At 56.7% G+C, this 13,962-nt stretch overlaps 2 protein-coding genes across 3 annotated transcripts in view; both read right to left on the minus strand.

Moving 5' to 3' along the window:
* The window catches only part of PPM1F (protein phosphatase, Mg2+/Mn2+ dependent 1F), a 37,466-nt gene extending 29,551 nt beyond the window's left edge, over positions 1–7,915 (minus strand). The window contains exon 1 of one of the 2 annotated variants that reach the window (XM_072599690.1): positions 7,808–7,915. The gene's annotated coding sequence lies outside the window, so the exon portion shown is untranslated. Of the gene's footprint in view, positions 1–349; positions 6,627–7,807 lie in introns of those variants that run through there. The other variant, XM_072599691.1, reaches the window with a different exon arrangement.
* Positions 7,916–12,805: 4,890 nt separating this feature from the next.
* TOP3B (DNA topoisomerase III beta) overlaps positions 12,806–13,962 on the minus strand; it is a 30,934-nt gene continuing 29,777 nt past the window's right edge. The window contains exon 18 of the mRNA XM_072599686.1: positions 12,806–13,358. Coding sequence (XP_072455787.1) covers positions 12,877–13,358 — 482 coding nt within the window. The 3' untranslated portion in view covers positions 12,806–12,876. The remainder of the gene's footprint in view (positions 13,359–13,962) is intronic.

Raw genomic sequence — 13,962 nt, forward strand, 5'->3', positions numbered from 1 at the left:
AAGGAAGGCCCTGCCAATTATGTCCCTGCCTCTGCCACCGTCCTCTCGGCCTACTGTCCAAACCGAGGAACCCTCCAAGGAGCTGACCTCTCTCCCCATGCTAAGCCTTTCATCAGGTAACCCAGGAATGCACTGGCATTCAGGGCTAACTCATACTGTATCCAGTCTAACGGCCCCAGAGCGTGCCCACATCAGAGCAGGCAAATTGGGCCGCCTCATCTTTGATCATGTGTAAGGTTTTCCAGTTCCTGGCACATAGTAAGCACTCAATAAATTTGTACCACCTGGCTTGTTAGCCAAGGCCTAATGTCCTACCCCCCAGATCTTCTGGCTCCTGACTGCTACCTACTCGGTTAGCAGGCCCTCCAGCCTGGTCACTGGCAGCTATGGGATGAACCACCTCTGCAAGTCAAGAGAGCACAGCCTGGCAGGGCTTCCCAGGCATTCTCCTCAAGGCCCCCTCCAAGCAAGTGCTGAAGCACTGATACTGCCCTTGCCAGTTCTGAAGTCACCTGACCCAATCTCCTCTTCCCCAAGCTTTGCTGACATCTGGGCTCCCTGTCAAAACTGTCCCCATGTCCTACACCTCTCTTGCTGTCTATGCCCATAGCCCTTGGTCTCTCCTCCTGCCCTCATCACCCAGCTGACATCCTGGGGGGGAGGGGGCTGCTCCTCCCTCCCTCCTTCCTTCCCTCCCAGGCTCCTTTGCCAGCTCATCCCTCACATCCTGCTCCCCTGGTGACCTCATCAGCTCACACGGGGTTCACAATCAGCTTTCTGCAGATGACTTACAGATTTATATGCGCCCCCCCACCCCTGCCATCACTGACTGCCTTTAGTCTGATCTAGAAGTCCCACGGGCACAGAAAACTCAAAATGTCTTGGGCACACTTTGCACAAGAAGAGCTGGGGGGCTGAGTGTGAATCCTGGGGAGTTCTCAGTCACATTAAGTCATCATCTGCCTCCCCATGGCCCCAGTCTGGCCCTTTGGGACCCTACACCCCCGTTCCTCATTCAACTGCTATGAACTCCAGAGCCCTCCCAAGTCCCCTCTGCTCCCAGAGCCTTGAAGGAGTCTGGGACTCCCTTGCCAACTTCTAGCCTCTAATCCAATCAGTCCCACCCATGGTCATGAGGTCCTATTTCTACTACAGAGCTCTGACCAGTCACCCCACTGCCCAAAACCTTTCCCTGGACAAAGGAGGCAAAGGCAAAGGACAAAGGAGGAAGTCTCTGCGGTTAAGGGGGTCCAGGGTTCGGCCCCAGGCAATGGGCTGGGCAACACGCTTGGCAATGGCCACACAGGAATGGCTGGATGGCACACCAGGCTGAGGGGAAGCAGACAGAGCCAGGATCCCCAGAGGTCAGGGGCCAACATGTCCGAGGAATCAAGGGAGTATTCACCAAGGGTGCATCGCAGGCCTGGACGGGAGCTGCTTGGCCAGACCTCGCTTTGTGCCACACAGCTCATGGCAGAAGTCTGAAAACAGCAGCCAACCAAAAAGGTGAGGAGACATTGGCTGGGCCCACCAAGAAACATGAATGCAATGGAACCTGGCTGTGCTGTGAGAATGATGGAGAGGACCATGACTGGTCTTTCACCTCGGCAGCAGCTGTTGGATATGCTCCACCCTGGGGCAGACCTTCATCCCCTCACAACTGGACCATTATAACACCCTGCAGGGGGTCAGCCTCCACTCAGATACCAGAGGAAGATATCTTCCTGAGGCTCAGGTCTGATCACATCACCTCCTACTCAATAAACTCCCATGGCTCCCTATGGCCCCCAGGAGCAAGTACAAAATGGTGTCTGGCTGTCAAAGCCCTCCCTGACCTGGTCTCCTCCTCCCTTCTGGCCTTCTCTCATCTCATTCCCCACCAAGTACCCTCCAGTCCAGGGACACCAGCCTCCTGATGGCTTCATCATCTGTCCCCCAGGCCCAGAGTGCCTCGCCTTCTCATCAAAGTCCACAGACCTCCCTGCATCCCAAGTCCCAACTGAAAGGTTGCCTCGTGCCACAAGTATCTTCCCTCTGTGGATCATTCCCTACTTCTCCAGGACACAGGCAGCATGTCTGTGTGCAGCTGTCTGCGTGTTGTTCCTCTCAGACTGGAAGCTCCTTCAGGGCTTCTCTGTGTATACTCTTCTCTTAGCACAGTACTTGGCACACCATGGGTGCTTCATCAATACCTGGTGCCTACCTATGGGAACTGCTGCAGATCAGAGAGCTGCCAATCAGAAGACTCACAGAGTGAGAATGACGGCATCGGTAAAAACGGCCCTAGGACATAGCTGGCTATCCTCAGCAGCAAGCAGCTGGTGTGGGGTAGGGTGGTGTGCCCCTACGTGGCCTGGCACACCAAAGGCCAGCCCTATTTCTTTAGGCTACCAAGAACCACGCCTGCCCTGCCCACGTCACATAGGCCACAGGTGCTCACTTTAACCATCACACACTTGGGTTGGGGGACCATGACCCCCAGGGGGAACAGAATGTCCAGGGGCTATTGTGAGCAAGGGATATGCCTGGCCTGAAGGAGGGCTCACTTGGGGTCTTTGGCCCTCAAAGAGAGAACAAGGGACAATGGGTGGCAGCTGTGGAAAGACCCATCATAGCTTGGTTAGAGAAAAAAAATCACCTTAAAAATGAGAACTGTTCAAAGAAGGACCAGCCCTCTCCCTGGAGGCCCAGACAATCTTTTCCAGTGGCTCCCCCTAGAATCAGGTCCAAATTCCCTCCTCTGGCTTCCAGCCCTTTGTGACCTAGCCCTGCCTTCCCCTGCCCGCAGTTCCTGGGGACCCTCCCTGGGTACCACTCTGGTCTCATGGTCCCACTGTTGCTCAGGACTCCCCAGCAGGATGCTCCTTCCTTTCCCCAGCACCTCTCTAGTCACCCCATCCTCACTTAGGGACTCTTCTTTGTTATTCAAGGAGGGATGGGAGAAGCTGGGCTGGGGCGAGGAAAAGAACAGAGGGCAACAGTTGGTCCACTGGCATGCTGGGATGAAAAGGGGGGGAGACCCTTGGAAAGTGCCCCTGAGGCAGGCCAGGGTCCTCTTGGGATTTTGCCCCAATGTGGCCTCCCACAGTCACTGGCCGCTCTACTGTCCCCTGTGGGCTGCTCCTCTGGCCTGGGAGCATCTCTCTGGCCTGTCCCAATCTCTGTCCTTACTGCGCCAAGCCCGTTTGGGCCTCACTTTGTCCCTGGCGACAGGCAGAACCAGGGCCAGCTTTTGTTCCCATTCAGTGGAGAACAGAAGGCCTTTCATCTGACAGCTGCCATGTGGGCCATGTCAAGAATGACCCTCTAACAAAAGGAAGCAGCCACAGAAGCCAGCCACGAACAGCTGGGGCCTGACTCACTGACTCCCCCAGCTCCCCATCAGACCTTTCTTCCACCATTAAGGCAGATAATGACCCAGGCATTTGGTCTTCCTGTATGGACACTTCTGGCCCAGCCCAGCCTTGGTTTCCTTCCCTGACAAAGGAAGGGTCTGACCTCTCGCTGTGGTTCTGATACAGGAGCTCCATAAAACACTTCCCTGTCTAAATCTCAGGATAAAACTGGGCCAGCAGGGACAGGCCAGGGACCTAAGTCAACCAACAGCCGCAGGGTTTGGCTGCTCCCTCCTACAGTTGTGTGGGAGCAGAATCACTTCACAAAATGTCACCTTTGAGTTGCTAACAAGGAAAAGGGACAGTGTTGATGCCAGTAACTGCTGACTGCCTAGGGTGCGAGAGGGTTTGCAAAACCACTTGGAGCCTGGTAGCCCCAATTCAGACTCCCAGGATAGAAGCCCAGGCCAGGGAGGGGGCTCCCTCCAGCCTGCTGGCCTCCCCGCTTGGGGGCAGCTCTCATGGTCAGGAAACCCCTCCGAACCCCAGAGAAGCAGGCCAAACCCTCCTGCCCTGCTCAAAGACAATGACCCCTTAACATTTTCTCACAATAACCTTGGCTCCAAGGATTTGAAAGAGGAAGAACCAGGCCTGGGCTGATGGTGGCATGCCAAGAGGCTCAGCGCTCAAGACGGGCCTTAACCCATACTTGAGGTCCCATGCAGTGCTCCCGGACCACCCTTGGCATTAGGATAAATGAAAAGCATCCAGGTCGTGATCTCCCAGACCTCATAAGCCAACCCCCAGAGCCTACAACCTCCCGTCCTCTACTGCCAGCCTGCAGGATTGGGGAATGGCTCAGTTCTGTGGACCAAAACTCTACCCCACTAAGAGACTCACAATAAGCAGGGTAGAAACAGTCCAGCCCATCTTTCTTCTGGATGGGCCCAACCTCCAAATCTGCTTCTCATTCAAAGGAACTCAACAAAATGCCTTGGGTGAGCCACTCAAATTCTCTGGTTCCTCATCTGTGAAAACAGGGTTTGGATGGGATGGTCTTCAGATCTGAGTCGATGAACCACAGATGAATCTTGTAGGAACATGGCCCATAAAAGCACCAAGAGAATTTGGAATTTCACAGCCAGACCATTTCCCTGTGCTTGAGGTGATCTGACCTCTGCTCATTCTGATTCTTTATTTTATAAAGAATGAGGGTTAGGTCCAAGCCCTCCATTTACAGATGAGGAAACTGGGCTTCCCAGAGGCCAAGTGATTGGCCCAAGCTCACACAGCTCTTGTCAGAGGTGACCAGAAGTGCACTTTCCTCTCCTCTGGACCGTGGGCCTGCTGGTCTCCCTGCCTCCAGCCCAGAACCTCCTCAGCCCTCCCTGCACTTAGTACCAGGGCCCAGGCTGAATGCCATCAGGGACAGGAAAAGCTCCCAGAGCTTCAATAAAGCGAGGGCATCGGGGCAGGTGATCTCCAAGGCTCCAACTAGCCTTCTTTCTAATCACACATTTCTTGTGCCACCAGGTAATGCCTAGCAAGGCACTGACACTTTGAACATAAATAACTTCTCAATTTACAACTGGCTGAGGGGGGAGATTACTATGAAGTCAGTGGTGTTTGTGGAAGAGGATGTAAAGGCTGAGAGGCCTCAAGGACAGGAGCAGTGACAGGCAGGGTCACAGCACGGCCAGGTGTGGAAAAGAAAATAAAGGCAAGTTCTGAGGGACAGAGAGTGCCGGGTGGGTGGGCACGTAGGGTTGGGTCAGAGAGAACAATGGGATGGACACCAGCTGCCTCCCTGCACGAGGCCTCAAATGCCAGGCAAAGCTGTACCATCAAAGCAGTACATGAGGAAGCCTGCACCAGGGAGGGGGCAGTGGATACAAAAAGGAGGTGGCTGTGGGCAGGGAAGACTCAGACACCCCTACGGTTCCCAGCTTGGGAAAGCAGGAGAATGGGAAGGCCACTGGCAGAGACCCCTAATTTGAGAAGGATATCTGGCTCAGGAAAGAGAATTCAACCAACCAAGTGCCTGTCAGTCCCACACCAAATACGAAGGGTATAAAAGAGATTGACGCTCTCTACGGTGGGCACATGCTTGTGCTGGCTCTGAGCGCGAGAGAGCTGTAAGCTGGTGACACTCAGAGGTGGCCAGATGACCCCCATGCTCTCCATGGCTGTAGACAGGCCTCCATTCTGGGAACACCTTGAATTTCAAAGAGATGATTGAGGCACGAACCAGGTGTCTCACTGGGCAGCCTACATAGAGGCTCTTTGTTTCCTGTTCCTATCTGGGCACGGTCCCTGATGCCCAGCTGGGCAACAAAACTGTAGAGATATTTCCAGGGACGGAGCCACCCTCAAAGTCCAGCATCATCACCTCCCCACAGCCTTCATTCCCTGCAGACTGGTCTGTTTGCTCTCTGCATGGAACATTCACCTCCCAGCTCCTTCCCTTGGCCTCTTAGAATTCTGGGCTTCCTTCAAAGGTTAGCACAAGGATTTCATCCTGGACTACGAGGGCTGTCCTGATGCCTCAGCTGGTAAGGCCTGTCCTGTCCCCGTGCCTGGAAAGCATTCCCTCCTCCCTTCCGCCTTGGCTTCCTTCAAAGCAAACACTAAAAGCTAAGGACCGCGGGGACTCCCTGCTCACCCCCTACCCCTAGACCTGTAGTGTCCCCCCTCAATCGCTTTGCACCTGCTTTTCCGCTGTTTTGTACTTAATTTCTTTATGTACATGCTGTTGTCCCCAAGCTCCTTGAAGGCGGGAATGTGTGTGCGTGTATGCGTACATATCTGTATGCGTACATATCTGTATGCGTGTGCGCGCGCATGCGTGCTCTCCCAGATCCTAAGCACAATGCCTGGCCCGAGGTATACACTAAGTAAAAGCTGCCAAATCTAGAAAACGTTAAAAAGACACGGTATGAAACAAAAAGGAAATTCAGAAGGGGATACAAACAAGGCACGTGACTATCTGGTCAAATCTAATGGACCCTTTAAACAGGCAGAGAAGACGGTTTTGTACACAATGCTCTTGGAAATTCTCTGCTGTTGTAAGGAACTGGAAAAATGAGCTAGGCAATCCTCCTCAGGGAGCTTACAGTCTAACAGGGACAAATACTGAGCCAGCTGCGCTCCCTGCACCCAGGGACCAGCCAGTCAGAGGCTGAGGACAGTGTGGGATTTGGGGGAGCCTGGGCTGCAACCCCAGCTCTGCCACCAATTAGACTGGGCAGGGATCCTCCCTTCCCCTGCCAGGGCTGGGGAACCCGCGGCCCTCTAGGTCCTCGGGTGCGGCCCTTTGACTGAATCCAAACTTCACAGAACTCAAACTTGGTTTGGATTCAATCAAAAGGCCACACCCAAGGCCCTGGGGTGCCACGGGTTCCCCACTTCTGCCTGCACTGTCTCCTTTAAAAAAGGAAGGGGGGGGTCAGACTCTGGGTATAACCCAGATTTATTTTTTAAAATACAACACCCCCCCGAATCGTTTCACGGCCTAACTAGCAAAGGGGCCACCCCTGCTCAGCCCTAGGGCGCTTCTCCCTGGGGGGCCCCGACCATGAGGGCTCAGGCCTTCTGAGATCACCCAGTCTGGTGCCAAGGAGGGGCCTGGGAGGGGGCAGGGTGGGGAGACGGCCCCCCACAAAGGAACCGCCCTCCTCTTTTTAGCCTGGGCTTAAACTCTTCCTTCCCCGTCCCCCCACCTTCACTGCCCCCTCTCTGCGGGGGGGCCATCCCTAAGCTCGTCCCCTCCCCCCACCTTCACTGCCCCCTCTCTGCGGGGGGGGGGTCTCTAGGCTCGTCCCCTCCCCCCACCTTCACTGCCCCCTCTCTGCGGGGGGGGGGGGTGTCTCTAGGCTCGTCCCCTCCCCCCACCTTCACTGCCCCCTCTCTGCGGGGGGGTCTCTAGGCTCGTCCCCTCCCCCCACCTTCACTGCCCCCTCTCTGCGGGGGGGGGGTCTCTAGGCTCGTCCCCTCCCCCCACCTTCACTGCCCCCTCTCTGCGGGGGGGGGGGTGTCTCTAGGCTCGTCCCCTCCCCCCACCTTCACTGCCCCCTCTCTGCGGGGGGGGGGTGTCTCTAGGCTCGTCCCCTCCCCCCACCGCCCCATCCTCACCTCCACATCACGCTCCCCCCCTCCCAGGCCGGGCCTCGGGGTCACCCTCCCCCCATTGGACCCCTGGGGGCGAGGCTGCCGCAGGAGCTGCCCCCAGCCCGACTCCGGGGGGCAGGCGCGGGGTGCCCGGGGTCCCCGAGGCCGGGGCACGTGCGCACCGCAGGAAACTGAGGCAGGGGGCGGGCCCCGGCGGGCACAGCCCGCGCACGTGCGCCGCGCATTAGGGTTAGGGGGAGGACGCCAGGCAGCCCGCCCCGAGCCCCCGGGCCCGACCCCCCGCGGGGGCGCCAAGGCCCCCCCAGGACCCCCGCCCGCCCCCCGGGCTCTCAGCGGGCTCTCACCTGGCTCGGGGCCGCGCCCGCGCTCCCGCACTCTCGGGGTCCGCGCTCGCCGCCGGGCTCGCCGGGCGCACGCGCACGCGCACCCAGACTCGGCGCGCTGGCTCCGCCCCCGCCCCGCCCGCCCCCCAGGCTCCAAGCTCTTCTCTTTCACTTCCCGTTTCCCGGGGGCGCAGGCGCAGACCGACGAGGGGCGGGGCCTAGCGGGGCGGGGCGGAGCCTGAGGGCGCTGGCGGGGCGGAGCCTGAGGGCGCTGCCGGAGCTGCCCTCCACGTGCTGGCTCAGCTGGTGGAGGAAGGGCGAGCAGGCCCCGCACCCCTGCCCTCCGGGAGCTTCCCCACCACCTTGTATTTATAGTGCGTCTCTCTCTAGAAGTCTACCGTCCATCTGGCCAGGGGCTGTCCCTGGGGGGCCAGGGAGCCCAGAGAACCAGGGGTCTGGGCCAGGGCGCGGGGGAGCCCCGAGTCTGCGGCCCAGGGGACCTAGCTGCTAGGGCTGGGCTGAGGGGGAGGCTCTCTGCCAACCTCAAGGCCCTGGTGAAGCTCTTCTGTGTGTGCCCCCAGTACTTACGGGGGTGACCTGGGCAGGGGCAGAGAGGCAGCTTCAGGCTAAAGGTCAGAACGACTTCCTGACCCGGGCAGGGGCCAGTCGGGAGTGGGGCCCCCTCATTAGCAGTCTTCCAGGTAGGCTGGACGATCACTTGTTGGCTTTGGTTCAGGTGGGGCTATGAGGCACCTAAGGGCCCTGTCACCTCGGGCCCGGCTGGCCCCAGTGCTTGCCCAGCACATGCCCAGTTGGCTGAGTCCTTAACTCATAAACAAGTTGGCTAGTCCCATTCTACCCAACTCCAGCTGTGACCTGGAATGCGGCCTGGGGCTGGCTGACTCAGGGATTCTGCCAGTAATCCCTGGCACAGGCTCAGGATCAGAATCTAGGCTGGCTGACCCCTGTGCTGTGGCATGGTGGGAGACAGCAGTGTGTCTGTGGAAGGAGGGGTGCTCACACCAATAGAAACAGCCAGGTCCCCTAAAGAGACTCCCCAGGTCCCAGCTGGGTCATGGCCACATTTGTACTGGCTTTATGCCTGGGAGGTAGAAAATGAAGGACTGTCCCCGGATCGGAGGCTCAGAGGGCTCAGGTGACTGGCTCGAGGGCCACCCTCAGAGGTGGGAAACGTAGGAGTGAGAAGGTGGCCCTGCTGGATGCCATGGGTGGTCCTCTGCTTTGGGCAGCCACAGTCCTATGACCTGAGTTTGGGAGACTGGTGGAGCTCCCACGGCATGCCCTCTCTGCCCACACTCATAGACTCAGGGGTGGGGGAGGGGGGCTGACCGTGATCCCTCAGGAACTTGCAGACTTCCTGATGCAGAAGAGACCTGGGAGATCACGTGCTGAGTCAATCAGACAAGCATTATGCTCCTACTGTGTCCCACGCAGTGGACTAGGCCAACACCCTCATTTTATAATGGAGGAGACTGAGGTCTAGGGAGGCTAAATGGGGTAGTGGGAGGCTGAGGAGGGATTGGAACCCAGGTCTTTGGAACACCAGGCTCATCACTCTACCAGCTGCTACCAGCTTCTAATTGATTTAGTGATTGGTAATCACATTTGGAGTTAGAGCGCCACCTGCTGGAAGCTGGACTTGGGAATTCTGATCCAACTCCAAGCAAAAGTGAGTGTGTGTGTGTAGGAGAAAGAAAGGAAACAGAAGGAGTTGTGGAGAAGAGATAATAGCAGCCATTCTCACGTGCGTGCAGGTTCTTGGGGTGCAGAAGGCCTCGCTCACAAGGGCCCTGCGCTGGCTCATGGCCTGTGGGTCATAGAATCAGAGCCCCTGTTGCAAGGGACCCCGGAGGTCAAGTCCCACCGGTACCTATGATACCCACGCTCCACCCAGTGGTCATCCAGCCTCTTCCTGAAGACCCCCTTGGACTGTAAGGAGGTTCTTCCTGCCACCAGACCTCAGTCTGCCTTTGTGTACCTCCCACCCATTCCTTCTACATCAGCTGAGTGCAGAGAGCTCTAGCTTTGGACTTGGAAAGACCTGAGCTTGAATTCTGCTTTCACCTACTCACCAGGTGTGTGACCTCATCACATGGCCTCAGCTTCCTTATCTGTAAGATGGACAGAAGAGCAGCACAGGGTCTTTGGGGAGACCAAATCTGATACAATGCTTTGTAAACCTTAAAGTGCTATGTAATGGCCAGCTTTTTAAAAATTGCTAATCCCTCTTCCAGGAGACCTAATCATCTCCTCCCCAAAGCCATTTCTTCTCGTGCTTAGAGAAGATTCCTGTTTCCTCACACTGGTTTCCCAACAGCATAGTCTCTGGCCCCTGCCCTCTAGGTCACCCCTTCCCAGATCCCTCCCAGAATGTCCTTCCGGAAAGGGGCCTCCCAGATCTGATCCAGCACAGCCCCTGCCATGTTCCTTGTCTTGCAGCCTTGACTTGCAGCCTTGACTTAGGTCAGTCATCTAGCTGGCACATCAAGTGGCCTTTGTACCCCAGTGGTTAGCTCAGTGCCTGGCACATGACCCACAATGACTGGCTGAGGACACTGGCCCCAGGGGTGAGACAGCTTGCTTAGGCTCAGAGGTCATAACCTGCAGCCAGGATTAGACCAGCCTCCGGACTCCAAATCTGGGGCTCTTCCCCCTAAAAGCAAAGGAAAAGCAGGAGAGAAGATAATGTTGGAGCTGGGAGTGAAGGCTGTAGGGCTGACTCAGCCTGAAGGACAGGAATTGGGTCATTTCCCCTGGCTTCCACAGGAAATGGGAACAAAGGACAGGAAGGGACCAGTTCACCCAAACCATAGCCTTTCTTCTATTTGATGGGAAAACCTCGCCTGCAGGATCACAGAATGGTTCATTCAGAAGGGACCTCAGGGAGGTAGCCCAATCTCCCTTTACAAATAGGGAAACTGAGGCACAGGGCAGAGTGTATGTGTTTGACACCATTTGTCCAGTCGGTGAACCAGGTGGTGTCACGGACCTGGGATGAGAAGCTGGGTCTCCTGCCAGCCAGTGTAGCAGGCATCCCAGCACAGCAGGCAGTGACCCTGTGGGGATGGGACAGGAGGTGACTCACACATTCAGAAGATGCAGCAGAATGGGGCCCTCCTCTTTCCATCACATCCTTCTGCCTTTCTCTCCCAGGATCTGCGGGCGTGAGGGGTCTGTTTCTATGCCTGGGGGTGGTTTGGTATTTGTGTACGCTTGGGGACAAATTAACTTCTCAGGATCAAAAGCTTTAAAGTGGGAACGTTCCAGTCCAAGAGACCAGAGGGGCAGCCCTTTGCCCTCAAGCACACAGCTACCAGCGATGGGTAGAAGGGACCAGACTGGCCACACCTGCTCGCTGCTCTGAGGATGGATGGGGAGGAGGAGGAGAATGGGGATCAAATCGCTCCAGACACAGCTCCTCCCCTGCCTCCCCAGGCTGCCCACACTGCACACAAGGTATAATCAGCGCTTTTGATGTGCAGAGAAAACACATGGCATCCACGCAGGGCCTTGGCTCTGCTCCAACAGGAGCAGCCCACACCCACATGAGGCTTTGGGGGGCTGGGCCACACTGGAGACCCAGGGAAGCACCTCCTATGGATGGCATCATCCTCCTTGTGCAGAGGAAGAAACTGAGGCTCCCAGCAACAGTGACAAAGCCAGCCTCCTCTCCCTCTTGGCCAGCCTCACCTCTCCCATCTCACCTCCTCCCAGCAGCCTTCACCCCTGGACACACCCCACCGTTACTTTCCCCCATTTTTTGCTTAGCACAGTAATGGCACACAGCAAGCATTCACTGAGTGCTTTATGTTTCTCTAGTACCTGTCCAATCCTGCCTCCCTTCACACGCTGTGGGGTGGGAGAAGCCACCACCCTTCTGTGTCTCCCCATTCTTGGGACCAGATCATTACAGCTCTAGGAGCTTGAGCCTCAGTCCTGCCCACGTAAAGGCTTCTGGCCCAGGAAACCTTGTGTCATATAAGTGCCCACAAGCGGCTCTTGCCCTATCTGGAGGCTCTGCAGGTCAAAGGGCAGTCTGATAAGGCCCCCTTCAATGTCTCATGAAAGTGTGCCTTGTAATGTCAGGTAGGTCTTGGCCCAGGAGGGTCAGCTCAGCCAAGAAAGGCTCTGCCTCAGAAATTGGCCACCAAATACGGCCTGTGATGGCAAGCAAAACGGGATCTTCTGCTGTTTTAGTATAATCAAGTGCCTGGCTGAATCTTGCCTTTATCAATCACGAGTCTTTACTGGGAGTAAAGTACAGAAATAGGAATTTCTTTAACTAGAAACAGTTATTTGTACTGTTAATTATTTTAATGTGATATGGGCCTGCCCATTAAGGGGAGTTTGATTTGGAAAGATCTGTGGGAAGGCCTACGCCTTTTGTTAATGAGGCACCAGTTCTCCAGGGTTTGGATGCATTCTGGCTCAAAAAAGGTATAAATACTCTGAGCTGACGTTTCGCTTTGGGGTTTCGTTTGTGGTAAGAAAGTTTGAGTGCCAGATGAGGACGCTGGGAAGTCATGAAGGAACGCTGCCCACCCCCAACTTTGAGAACCTAGATGTCCTGCTTCCCTCTCTGGTTACTGTGGTCACACAGTTGGGGTCCAACAGTCTGTTGAATTCAGGCAGAGGAAGCCATGTCTGTTATCGTTTGATTTCTCTGTATTTTCTTTGAAGTTCAGGTGCTGACTCCCCTGAAGTGAGTGATATATGTACTTCGTTAAAGTGATGGTTAACCCCTCCAAAGCTGCCTTCCCTTTTATGAATGCACATCTAAGAACCTGTGATAGCAGGCCTCCCTGTGTATGTTGGGGTGCTTACCGTTACATGGCCACAGCAGGCTCTGAAGCTGCCCCCGCTGAGGCCCTGGGCCCAGCCACACTGAGCCAGAGGGGAATGAGAAGCCCAGGAAGGGAGGAAAGAGCCACCTCACACTGGTCTTCGGGACCCTGGTTGGGCCCAGGCCCCCTACAAAGATGCTGCTGGTCCTCCCTCTGAAGAAGTCAAACAAAACTTTAATAGCTGCAGCCCGCAGAGGGGCCAGGCTTTAAAAGACGTCCCTGGCGTCATACAAAGTAGGCGGCCAGGGCCGCCATCTTGTCCTTGGGTCGCCGGGGGTTGAGTCTCCCTGCAGGGCGGCGGCCCCGGGCTCGCCCTCGGCCCTGCCTCTTTCCTGCTCCACTGCGGTGCATGGGGTGGCACGGGGCTGCATGCTTCAACTCCACCAGCTCCTGGAAGACCGGGTCGCAGAAGACACAGCCTGTATGCTGGGTCTCGTCACCAGGCAGTGGCGACTTGGCCTTGTTGAAGTCAACATCCACCAGAGCGGCCTCACAGGCCTCACAGGTGTCAGCTGAGACACGCACTCGGTGGGCATTCTCAAAGAAGTGCACCACCACGCTGCACCTGTTGCAGGCCATCTTCCACTTGGGGCCCGAGGTGGGGTCCAGGACCAGCACACCACTCTCACACTCCACGCACTGGCCGATGCCCAGCATGCTAAGCGAGTGCTGGCAGGAGGGGTGGGTACACTCGTTACAGCCCATCCCTGCACAGAGAGGAGAGGCCATGAGAGGGGAGCAGGCGGTGGGTGGGTGCCTGACCAGAATATGGGACTCGTCTGTGTGATCCATCCTGGGGAAGCCCTCGAGGAGGAACCAGCTAAGAGGCTGACTAGACCAGTGCCAGGGGAAGGGAGAGAGCACTGGTGAAATGAAGACCTCCAAGTAGTCGCCTCTACTCTCCTCCCAGCCCCTTCAACAAATGAGAGCCCCCAGCCCCGCACTGGGGGCTACTTTTCTCTACTCGATCTGTCGATACTGGAGCAGATGGGGGGGGTGTCTCCTGTACCCAGAGAAAGCTCCCTCCCCATCTCCCTCCTCCTAAGAAAACTTTCCCCTAGCCCAGCTGGAGCCAGAATGGCCTTGCTGCCTCTAGGATCGCCCCGTCTAATCCTCCTCCAACATCCAGGTGCCCTCTTGTTCTCCCTAAAGCTGGGCCTCATCACTGTCACCCCCCGCAAAGCTCCAGTGGTTCCCTAAGGCCCTCTCCCCCTGCCCAACCTCATCATGCATGCCTCCCCTTCCCACTCCTTGCAGCTCTACCTCCCACCTCTCTATCTTTGTCCAGGTTGTCCTGATACCTGGAATGCC

The sequence above is a fragment of the Notamacropus eugenii genome, chromosome 4, assembly GCF_028372415.1.
Source record: "Notamacropus eugenii isolate mMacEug1 chromosome 4, mMacEug1.pri_v2, whole genome shotgun sequence".
Classification (NCBI taxonomy): domain Eukaryota; kingdom Metazoa; phylum Chordata; class Mammalia; order Diprotodontia; family Macropodidae; genus Notamacropus; species Notamacropus eugenii.